This window comes from Bufo bufo, chromosome 1 (genome assembly GCF_905171765.1).
Source record: "Bufo bufo chromosome 1, aBufBuf1.1, whole genome shotgun sequence".
Lineage (NCBI taxonomy): Eukaryota > Metazoa > Chordata > Amphibia > Anura > Bufonidae > Bufo > Bufo bufo.
Genome location: NC_053389.1, coordinates 593,067,487 through 593,079,752, shown reverse-complemented (window position 1 = coordinate 593,079,752; position 12,266 = coordinate 593,067,487). Strand labels below are relative to the sequence as shown.

General features: G+C 44.3%; 1 protein-coding gene across 4 annotated transcripts in view; it reads left to right on the top strand.

The window, feature by feature from the left end:
- Positions 1 to 12,266, top strand: part of LOC120985159 — a 65,552-nt gene that overhangs the window by 37,937 nt on the left and 15,349 nt on the right. For 2 of the 4 annotated variants that reach the window (XM_040413486.1, XM_040413489.1), the window contains one exon: positions 3,612 to 3,652. In XM_040413486.1, the coding sequence (XP_040269420.1) occupies positions 3,612 to 3,652 (41 nt within the window). Of the gene's footprint in view, positions 1 to 3,611; positions 3,653 to 4,420; positions 4,590 to 6,193; positions 6,537 to 12,266 lie in introns of those variants that run through there. The other 2 variants (XM_040413487.1, XM_040413488.1) reach the window with 2 other exon arrangements.

Below are 12,266 nucleotides of genomic sequence, written 5' to 3'. Positions count from 1 at the left end.
TCCGCCATGAGCAAGCCACGCCCCCCCTTGTCCGCATCTTTTGTAGCCCCATTGAAATGAATGGGTCCACACCTAGAAAATGTGTTGCTATCTGGTTTTACTTGGCAAACGTTTTGGTGACACATTTCTTATAATGGTTTTCCCATCTCCCCCAAGCACAGTGTGCTCTCCTTCACTTCCAGGGCCACATTCTGGAGATACGAGCAGGTCCCAGAAGTGGGACCCATACCTATCTTACATTGATGTTATTTCCTCAATATGCCATCAATGTCCCAGATGGATCAACCCCTTTAATTAGATATTAGAAAACTGTATTATGGGTAATTATCTAATATATCTTCTATATGAATCATGCTCAAAAAGGAGGGCTTTGAATAATTAGAATGAGCAGCCATCGTGGGTTCAAATTCTCTATAGCTGCAACTTTCAGCAGAATACAGGTGTCTACTATGTTCTATTAAGATGTCGGATCACATGCTACAGATCTGTTTCAGAAATTTCTGCATCTGTTCCAATTTAAATGAGGTTTATAAACACTCATGCTGATGTATGAAATGGATGTTGAATCACAGAAATATCTACAACAAATCTGTGTGTGAACATACCCTAAGACTATGTTCACATCTGCATTAGGGGTCAGAGCTAATGAAAGAGACATATGAACATAGCCTTACTAGAATTGCCCCTGCTCATTGGAAGCCAGGCTCAGACTGGCCCACAGGGGAACAGGTGAATCCTTCAGTGGGCCCCTGAGTAAAATGGGCCCCTAGTCTCCCACTCCCTGTACAAGTGGCACATAACACAGTAGACTTACTGCACAAAATACATATATTCAATGTACAGCACCTCAACCAGCCTATGTTCATATAAAAAAACTCCCCTGTTTATTATTATAGACACGATAAGAGCTGAGATGACTTCTAGGTATAGAGGAAAGCTACCAGTGTCCTCTTATACCCAGGACCTACCTTCTCAAAGTTACTGCAGTGACCCCCATATTCAGTCATCTAGTAGTATCTTGCTGCTCTGTGAGCAGGTAATATTTGAATGTATCTGTACGGTGGGCCCACAAAATAAATTACTAGGCACCCCAGTCCGACACTGTTGGAAGTGATTTAGGTAACATATATTAGGGAAATACCTGTACTTTAATTCTTATGAGGCTCAAATCTTCTACTGCACTGGCAACGAGGTGGGAGAACCCCAGAAACATTAGGTAGTCTGTCAAAAGTAATTAGTGTCCAAAACCTGCCTCAGCAAAAGGGATTGTTCCACCCTCAGAGCAATTTTACTTGTGGCCCAAAAGTGCTTATCCTAAAGAAGAAAGCCACTTACCTATTCACAGTGTCAAGGGATCTATCCGTGCTACTTCCATTCTCCTGTGGACCAGAAGTGTGCCATCCCATTCCCGATCACGTGCCCTGCTGCAACCATTCATGGTCTCAGTGGTGACGTGAATAAGTAGCTTTTTTCTTTTTACTGAGCACTTTCTGGGTCATAAGTACAATGGTTGTGGACGTTGGACAACCTCTTTAATTTCAAAAGCCTTAACAAGACACTTAGGCCCCTTTCACACGGGCAAGTATTCCGCGCGGATGCGATGCGTGAGGTGAATGCATTGCACCCGCACTGAATACCGACCCATTCATTTCTATGGGGCTGTTCACATGAGCGGTGATTTTCACGCATCACTTGTGCGTTGCGTGAAAATCGCAGCATGCTCTATATTCAGCGTTTTTCACGCAACGCAGGCCCCATAGAAGTGAATGGGGTTGCGTGAAAATCGCAGGCATCCGCAAGCAAGTGCGGATGCGGTGCGATTTTCACGCACGGTTGCTAGGAGATGATCGGGATGGAGACCCGATCATTATTATTTTCCCTTATAACATGGTTATAAGGGAAAATAATAGCATTCTGAATACAGAATGCATAGTAAAACAGCGCTGGAGGGGTTAAAAAAATAAATAAAAATTTAACTCACCTTAATCCACTTGATCGCGTAGCCGGCATCTCCTTCTGTCTCCTTTGTTGAATAGGACCTGTGGTGAGCATTAATTGCAGGACCTTTGATGACGTCACTCCGGTCATCACATGGTATGTCACCATGGTAAAAGATCATGTGACGTACCATGTGATGACCGGAGTGACGTCATCAAAGGTCCTGTAATTAATGCTCACCACAGGTCCTATTCACCTATTCAACAAAGGAGACAGAAGGAGATGCTGGGCCGCGATCTTGTGGACTAAGGTGAGTTAAATTATTATTATTATTTTTTTAACCCCTCCAGCGCTGTTTTACTATGCATTCTGTATTCAGAATGCTATTATTTTCCCTTAAACTATGTTATAAGGGGAAATAATACAATCTTACAGAACACCGATCCCAAGCCCGAACTTCTGTGAAGAAGTTCGGGTTTTGGTACCAAACATGCGTGATTTTTCTCACGCGAGTGCAAAACACATTACAATGTTTTGCACTCGCGCGGAAAAATCGCGGGTGTTCCCGCAACGCACCCGCACATTTTCCCGCAACGCCCGTGTGAAAGAGGCCTTAGGGTCTACACTTTGCTGTGTAGTTCCAGAATGCCTTCTCTATCACATCTATGTGCATACAAAGCCAATAAATTTTTTTGCATAAAATAGTTAGACATCTCGTTAATTGCAAAATGCACACTCCTTTCTTTAGAATTCATAAGGCCTATATTGCATTGAAAATAAAAAAAAATTTAATAAACCAATTGTTATGATTCCCCCCCATGACCACACCAGATCTCCCCGTTTGCCCTGGTGTACGATGACATATTGTCCATATACAACTGACAATAACACCCATTATTTTTTAACTACTGTATATTTTTAATAATGTATTTGTACAATTTACAATAACAGGTACATATGAACAATGTCACAATCTATCAATGAAAATCTTATTAGAGGAACAAAAGCTCATAAAAGGCACTGATACAAATATACTACTGCGAGAAAAATTAGAATTATAGGTATGACAATTTAACATCACATCGAACAACAAGTAACACAAGGGAAAGAAGAAGAAGAAGAAAGGAATCTACAGATTCTGCAAATCTGATCATAACTAGTGTGTGATCCAGTACATGTCCCACAAGATCCGCAAAGCATCAGACACAGCCATTTTATTATCTAATAGTGCAGTGAGGTATTCTAAGTTCCTACTTCCTTTAACTCTAGAGTGAAGAACCAAAAGGGATGGTGGAGACCCCTGCTTCCCCTGTCTGGCAAATAGGACATCAGCCTGCTGTCAGAATATTCAGGAGCAGTCAAGTGGTTACTTTTTAAATGGGCTGCAGCAAAAAGCTCAATAGGCAAGGCATGGGATCTAAGGGAATTTCACACTCCAGCACTCTCTAAATAAGTGATATGACCTCCAACCGGAGACACTATTCATGACCCACCACCATGATAGGTCATCAATGGTTACCTTGTGTCATTCACTGGCCTACACTGAAGTCTACCAAGATAACTAATGGCCTTGGAGAGAATAGGAACATTTAATGTATTAAGTTGTTTGTTTTATATTCGCTATATTGTGTCATGTAATCAATGAAGTGTTGTAACCGGTTATTTTTCTTCAGAGCCTGTTACTCATCAAGACAAAACATCACCAGCACCAATGGTAAGCATATAACACCACAACTATTACCTGTCATCTACTACTGCATTCAAAAAATTATGGCACCTTAATGTAGTGGACTATATGCTGCTTTAATTTTCCTGCCAAAATGAATAGCTTGGACCCAATGGTGCATATATATCAAATGAAAAGTACCAGATAACTAGAGAAAAACACTGGCCCAAAGATGTCTGCAAAACACCATAAGTTAGCATGCTCTGTGTGCAGACATTAGTTGTCTAATGGCAGGCTAGACAGGAGTGCTGCAGATCTAGATAACTAAGACATAGGCCTATTTCACACGGGCGTCGCGTGGGATGGCCGGACAAGATGCGGGTGCGTTGCGGGAAAATGCGCAAGTGCAAAGCGTTAATGCGTTTTGCACACGCTTGAGAAAAATAGGCATGTTTGGTACCCAGACCCCAACCCGGACTTCTTCACAGAAGTTCGGGTTTGGGATCGGTGTTGTGTAGATTTTCTTATTTTCCCTTATAACATGGTTATAAGGGAAAATAATAGCATTCTTAATACAGAATACAAAGTAAATTAGGAATTGAGGGGTTAAAAAATTTATTTTTAAAATTAAACTCACCTCATCCACTTGTTCGTGCAGCCCGGCTTGTCTTCTTTCTTCTTCTTTGAGGACCTGGGAGAAAAGGATCTTTGGTGACATCACTACGCTCATCACATGGTCCATCACATGGTCCATCACCATGGTGATGGACCATGTGATGAGCGCAGTGACGTCACTAAAGGTCCTTTTCCTCCCAGGTCCTCAAAGAAGAAGAAAGAAGATGAGACGGGCAGCGCAAACAAGTGCATGAGGTGAGTTTGATTTTTAATATTTTTTTTTAACCCCCTCAATTCCTAATTTACTTCGTATTCTGTATTAAGAATGCTATTATTTTCCCTTATAACCATGTTATAAGGGAAAATAATAAAGATCGGGTCCCCATCCCGATCGTAACCTAGAAACCATGCGTGAAAATCGCACCGCATTCGCACTTGATTGCGGATGCTTGCGATTTTCACGCAGCCCCATTCACTTCTATGGGGCCTGCGTTGCGCGAAAAACGCACAATATAGAGCATGCTGCGATTTTCACGCAACACAAGTGATGCGTGAAAATCACTGCTCATGTGCACAGCCCCATTGAAGTGAATGGGTCCAGATTCAGTGCGGGTGCAATACGTTCACCTCACGCATTGCACCCGCACTGAATTCTCGCCCGTGTGAAAGGGGCAATACAGATGGTCATTTCTCTGTGAGTTTTACCACAGTGGCTTGAGACAAGACAGGCACTGGAGGTTGTAACCACATCATCTTTACCTCCTACTGATGTGTGTGGTAAAGTACTAAGCAGCAGACCACACATAACAAACAGAGGTACTATAAATATATGATGAATGATAATGGAAAACTTTAGTTTTACCATTTCCACTTAACTGAATATTACACATACTGTGAAACATTGATGCATAAAGTACTACATAACTTTTTATGTGTCTGATCACAGACATATGACAAGAGCCCTCTGCAGGTTTTTCAGGATATTTCTAGCTCCTGTGTAGAAGACACAGGAAAATAGTGTAATCATATTTGAAATTATGATAGTAAGGCTGGTTTTGCGCACGTTTCTGAACAATCCAACATTTTGTGATCTTTTTGATACCATTTTAATGGCTTTTTTAGTGTTTTGCTGCATGCTCTGTATATTATGTATTGTCTTGCATTTTTACCATGTGTCTCCTAGAACTTCAGAAAAAAAACATTTTAAATGTAATTAATGTTACTAAATAAAATGTCCATATGAGATAAGAACATAGTTCTGCCACTTTACAAATCACTGGGAATACTATTGGCCGTTTTGGACAGCAGGATATAAGACATTGTACAGCTCGGAAGGGTTCAAAGGTGGGCAAGTAAAGTAATGGAATAACTGGAAGGAGTGGACTACAGTATCCAGAAAGAGGATCAAAATTAAGGTTATTTAGTTTAGAAAAAGGATGTCCGAAGGTGACCTAATAACTATGTATAAATATATCAGGGGTCAGTACAGAGATCTCTCCCATCAGCTATTTATCTCCTGGACTGTGACGAGGAGACATCCTCTGCGTCTGGAGGAAAGAAGGTTCGACCACAAACATAAAAGAGGATTCTTTACGGTAAGAGCAGTGAGACTATGGAACTCTCTGCCTAAGGAGGTGGTGATGGTGAGTTCACTAAAAGAGTTCAAGAGGGGCCTGGATGTATTTTGTGAGTAAGTTATTTACTTAGGGTTTGTCCCTTCTTCTAGATCAACTATCCAGGATAATAGGTTAACTGGATGTACAAGATTTTCCCTGCCTTACAAACTGTTTTACTATTAAAAACCCTGCAATGGTTAACACACACATTTTTTTATTTTATTTTTTGCTTCTTCTACCATAAGTGCTTTTTGGCCATCAGTGCTTTCTGCCATATTTTTGTGGCATTTTTAGTGGCATTATTTTTTTCTAAATGGCCATGTGAACTGTTTTTTTTCTGTCATTTTTCTCCCTGTAGTGAAAGATGTAAAAAAATATCTGAAACAATCCAGAGCTGAAGCATGCTGTGTTTTTGAAAAGAAGTCAAAGACAAAAGACACCTACCTAATTAAGAAAAATGGCAGAAGCAAAAAAACACATGCGTTTCATATTTCCCATAGACCTAGAACTAACTTTGGGCGCTAACTTCTTTTTACCACATAAATGCACCCAAAAATGCAGATGCAAAAAAACCAGTAAAACTGCAAAAGTGCAGAAAAACGTCTTAAAAAATTGTGTAAATGCAGCCTAAAAGAGGTGGACACTGAAGGAGTTTTATTAACAAGCATTTAAAATGCTTAAAAAAGGGTGTATGAAAGAGGCCTTAACCCCTTCAGGACACAGCCTTATTTCACCTTAAGGTGAAGTGCTGATAACTTTAAAACGCTTTGACTTATCCAGGCCATTCTGAGACTGTTTTTTCATCACATATTGTACTTCATGACAGTGGTAAAATGAAGTCCAAAAAATTATTATTTTTTTGCATAAAAAAATACCTAATTTACCAAAAATTTTGAAAAATTAGCAAATTTCAAAGTTTCAGTTTCTCTACTTCTGTAATACATAGTAATACCCCCAAAAATTGTGATGACTTCACATTCCCCATATGTCTACTTCATGTTTGAATTATTTTGGGAATGATATTTTATTTTTTGGGGATGTTAAAAGGCTTGGAAGTTTAGAAGCAAATCTTTAAATTTTTCAGAAATTTACAAAAACCCAATTTTTAGGGACCACTACAGGTCTGAAGTCACTTTGCAAGGCTTACATAATAGAAACCACCCATAAATGACCCCATCTAAGAAACTACACCCCTCAATGTATTCAAAACTGATTTTAAATACATCGTTAACCCTTTAGGTGTTGCAAAAGAGTTATTGGCAAATGGGGATGAAATTTGAGAATTTCATTTTTTTGCCTAATTTTCCATTTTAACCCATTTTTTCCACTAACAAAGCAAGGGTTAACAGCCAAACAAGACTGTATCTTTATTGCCCTGACTCTGCCGTTTACAGAAACACCCCATATGTGGCCATAAACTACTGTACGGCCACCCAGCGGGGCGTAGAGTGAAAGGTGCGCCGTTTGGTTTTTGGAAGGCAGATTTTGCTGGACTGGTTTATTTACACCATGTCCCATTTGAAGCCCCCTGATGCACCCCTAGAGTAGAAACTCCATAAAAGTGACCCCATCTAAGAAACTACACCCCTCAAGGTATTCAAAACTGATTTTACAAACTTTGTTAACCCTTTAGGTATTGCACAAGATTTAAATATAGAGATACAATTTCAAAATTTCACTTTTTTGGCAGATTTTCCATTTTAATATTTTTTTTCCAGTTACAAAGCAAGGGTTAACAGCCAAACAAAACTTATTATTTATGGCCCTGATTCTGTAGTTTACAGAAACACCCCATATGTGGTCGTAAATTGCTGTACGGGCACACGGCAGGGCGCAGAAGGAAAGGAATGCCATACAGTTTTTGTAGGCAGATTTTGCTAGACAGTTTTTTTTTACACCATGTCTCATTTCAAGCCCCCCTGATGCACCCCTAGAGTAGAAACTCCAAAAAAGTGACCCCATTTTAGAACCTACGGGATAGGGTGGCAGTTTTGTTGGTACTAATTTAGGGTACATATGATTTTTGGTTGCTCTATATTACACTTTTTGTGCGGCAAGGTAACAAGAAATAGCTTTTTTGGCACCGTCTTTTTTTTGTTATTTTCAACATTCATCTGACAGGTTAGATCATGTGGTAATTTTATAGAGCAGGTTGTCACGGACGTGGCGATACCTAATATGTATACAATTTTTTTTATTTATGTAAGTTTTACACAATGATTTCCTTTTTAAAACAAAAAAAAATGTTTTAGTGTCTCCATAGTCTAAGAGCCATAGTTCTTTCAGTTTTTGGGCAATTATCTTAAGTAGGGGCTCATTTTTTGTGGGATGAGATGACGGTTTGATTGGCACTATTTTGGGGTGCATAGGACTTTTTGATCGCTTGCTATTACACTTTTTGTGACGTAAGATGACAAAAAATGGCTTTTTTTACACCGTTTTTATTTTTATTTTTTTACGGTGGTCACCTGAGGGGTTAGGTCATGTGATATTTTTATAGAGCCGGTCGATACGGACGCGGCGATACCTAATATGTATACTTTTTTTTATTTATGTAATTTTTACACAATGATTTCATTTTTGAAACAAAAAAATCATGTTTTAGTGTCTAAGGCCTCTTTCACACGACAGTATGGCTTTTTCAGTGTTCGAATTGACCTGCTGTTTGTTGCGATTGCCGACATGGGGGGGGTCACGGGACCCCCCTGCGCATTTAGCCGAGGTGCCTGCTCAATGATTTGAGCAGGCACCTTGTTCCGATCACCGCCGGCCGGGCGGCAGTGATCGGAACAACACATGACTTACCGGTACGTCATGTGTCCTTAAGTACCAGGACATCATGACGTACCAGTATGTCATGTGTCCTTAAGAGGTTGAAGAATTTTTATTTAAGGGACCAACAAAGCGAGGCGCCAGCTTGGGAGTGGGCACTCGAAGGTTGAGGTTGCGGGTGGACAACCATACACGGTCTCCGACCTGGTAGGAAGGAGCAGGCGCTCGTCTGCGATCAGCCTGGAGTCTCTGGCGCTGCGCAGAGACCTCAAGGGACTTCTGGATCTGTACCCAAGAAGCACGTAGGACGGAAAGGTGATCCTCCACAGCCGGAATATCCTGGGGAGAGAATACCTCCGGTAACACGGCAGGTTGGAACCCATAATTGGCCATGAAGGGAGACGTCCCAGAGGAAGAGTTCACCGCCGTGTTCCTGGCAAACTCAGCCCAAGGCAGGAGGTCAACCCAATTGTCTTGGTGATCGGAGACATAGCAACGAAGGAATTGCTCCAAGGCCTGATTGGATCGTTCTGCGGCCCCATTGGACTGAGGGTGGTAGGCCGAGGAGAAGGAGAGATGAATCCCCAACTGGGAGCAAAAGGCGCGCCAGAACCTGGACACAAACTGACTCCCCCGATCCGACACAATCTCCTTGGGCAAACCGTGCAACCGGAAGACCTCCCTGGCAAAAATCGTGGCCAACTCTTGTGCAGAGGGTAACTTCTTGAGAGGAACACAGTGGCACATTTTGGAAAACCGATCCACAATCATGAGAATGACCGTATGGCCTCGGGATGCAGGGAGGTCCACAATGAAATCCATCCCCAGGTGTGACCATGGGCGCTCCCCGGTGGCTATGGGTTGCAGAAGGCCCAACGGAAGGTGCCGAGGGGACTTACTCTGGGCACAAACGGAGCATGCCGCTACATATGCGGCGATGTCGGAACGTAGGGAAGGCCACCAGAACAGACGTGAAACAGCCCAGGACAGCTGATTCTTTCCAGGATGCCCCGCGGTCTTGGAGTTATGGTAGGTTCGCAACAACCTAGTGCGCAACTCCTCAGGCACAAAACATCTGCCGTTGGGTCTCCCAGAGGGAGCACCAGATTGAGCCGCCAAAATCTGCTCACCCAGGGGAGAGGTCAGGCTGGTGCGAATGGCGGCCAGGATCTGATTCGGAGGTATGACCGAAGTCGGAATCGACTCCTCCCTGGACAGCTCGGAGTACTGCCGTGATAAGGCATCCGCCCTGATGTTCTTGGAACCGGGTAGGTAGGAGACCACGTAATTAAAACGTGACAAGAACAGAGCCCATCTGGCCTGACGTGGTGTCAATCTCTTGGCCTCAGAAAGGTAGGTCAGATTCTTGTGGTCCGTCAGGATGAGAACCGGAACCACCGAACCCTCGAGCAAGTGCCTCCATTCTTTAAGGGCCTGCACGATGGCCAATAACTCCCTGTCACCAATCTGATAGTTGCACTCCGCGGAAGACAGTTTCCGGGAGTAAAACCCACAGGGAAGCAGAGGACCCTCTGGTGTTCTACGCTGAGACAGAAGGGCGCCTACTCCCGTCTCAGACGCGTCCACCTCGAGGAGAAAGGGCAACCCAGGGTTGGGATGCGACAGAATCGGAGCCGACACAAAGGCGGACTTTAGGGCCTCAAAAGCTCGGATGGCCTCGAGCGGCCAGACCTGGGAATTACTGCCCTTCCTGGTCAGATCCGTGAGAGGCTTGGCCAGCATGGAAAAGTCCCTGATGAACTTCCGATAATAATTGGCGAAGCCCAAAAAGCGCTGCAGGGAACGAAGACCACTGGGCTGGGGCCACTGTAAGACAGCCGAAACCTTCTCAGGATCCATGGAGAACCCCTCAGCGGAAATGATGTAACCTAAGAAGGTTACCTGGGATCGGTGAAATTCGCATTTCTCAAGCTTACCGAACAGCTTGTTCTCTCGTAACCGTTGCAACACTCGTCTGACATCCAGAATGTGGGCCTCCATGGATTCAGAATATACCAAGATGTCATCCAAATAGACCACCACACACTGCTGCAACAGGTCACGGAAAACATCGTTGATGAATTCCTGAAAGACTGCGGGCGCATTGCACAACCCAAAGGGCATAACCAAGGATTCATAATGACCGGTCCTGGTGTTAAACGCGGTCTTCCACTCATCGCCCGCCTTGATCCTTACCAGGTTATATGCCGCCCTCAGGTCGAGTTTGGTAAAGACCGTGGCCCCTTTAAGGCGATCGAACAGCTCGGAAATCAAGGGTATCGGGTAAGCGTTCTTGATCGTGATGCGATTGAGACCCCTGTAATTGATGCAAGGCCTCAACTCACTGCCCTTCTTTTTCACAAAGAAAAATCCAGCCCCTGCCGGGGACGAAGATTTGCGAATGTGTCCGCGTGAAAGCGCCTCCCTCACGTACTCCTCCATGGCCTCATTCTCCGCTACCGACAGTGGATAGACTTTGCCACGAGGAGGAACGGCACCAGATTGTAACTCTATGGCACAATCGTATGGGCGGTGCGGAGGTAGGGCAACCGCGCGCACCTTATCGAATACATCCCGGTACTCCTCGTATTCAGGAGGCAACAGAGAGTCCGAGGAAGTACACAGCAACTTGACAGACCCATGGATGCAACTAGCCCCACACTGCGGTGACCACGAGAGGATCTCGACCGATCTCCAATCGAAAGTCGGATTATGCTTCTGGAGCCAGGGGTACCCCAAGACCACCGTGTAGTGTGGAGACGAAATAACCTGGAGGCAGACCGACTCTCTGTGAACGGCACCAATGGCTATCCCCACTGGAAGGGTCTCATGAGTCACGTGTGGCGGCAGAAGGGGTCTGCCGTCTATCGCCTCAAGAGCCAGTGGGGAACCTCGAGCCTGCAGAGGAATGGAATTGGCGGCAGCGAACACACTATCAATGAACAAACCACCCGCACCAGAGTCCACCAACACCTGGGTCGTCACCGAGCCCCCGACCCAGGAGAGGACAACAGTGATCAGTGGTTTGTCAACACGGGAAACCGGAAAACTCGGCAACCACCGGATTGTTGTTCTCCCATAAAGGGCTGGCCCAGGCCAAGGCCTTGTCCGAGAGCAGCGAGATCAAGAAGCCCACCTTTGATCTCTCAGTAGGAAAGGCATGTGGCAGCAACTCGAAATAAATGCCCACCTGGTTAAGGAAACCTCGGCACTGAGTTGGCTCTCCCCCAAAGCGCTGTGGAAGAGGGGCAGAACCGGTCATACCCCGAAACACCGCAGGCGCAACAACAGGTGTCGGGGTAGACTCTGGCGCAACAACCGGAGCGGCAGTAGGAGCGAGCCCAGGAGCGACAACCGACCCATCGGCAACGGGAGCGAAATGAGCCGTGCGTTCAAGCAGGGTTTGCAACGCCACAGCGAACCGACCCAACAGGTGATCCTGCTGATCAAGTCTGGCAACCAGCGTGGGTAGCGAGGATGGCCCTGTACCGTCAGAATTCATGGCTTGGTCCTAATGTCACGGAACCATGAACCAGACGTACAACAAGAGATAAGTGAAAATAAGAAGGCTTTATTGAAAATAAAGCTGTAAAGCAAAAGTCCAAACGGATGGTGAAACCGAGCAGAGTCTTTGCGAAGCCAGAGGTCAGGAACCAGAA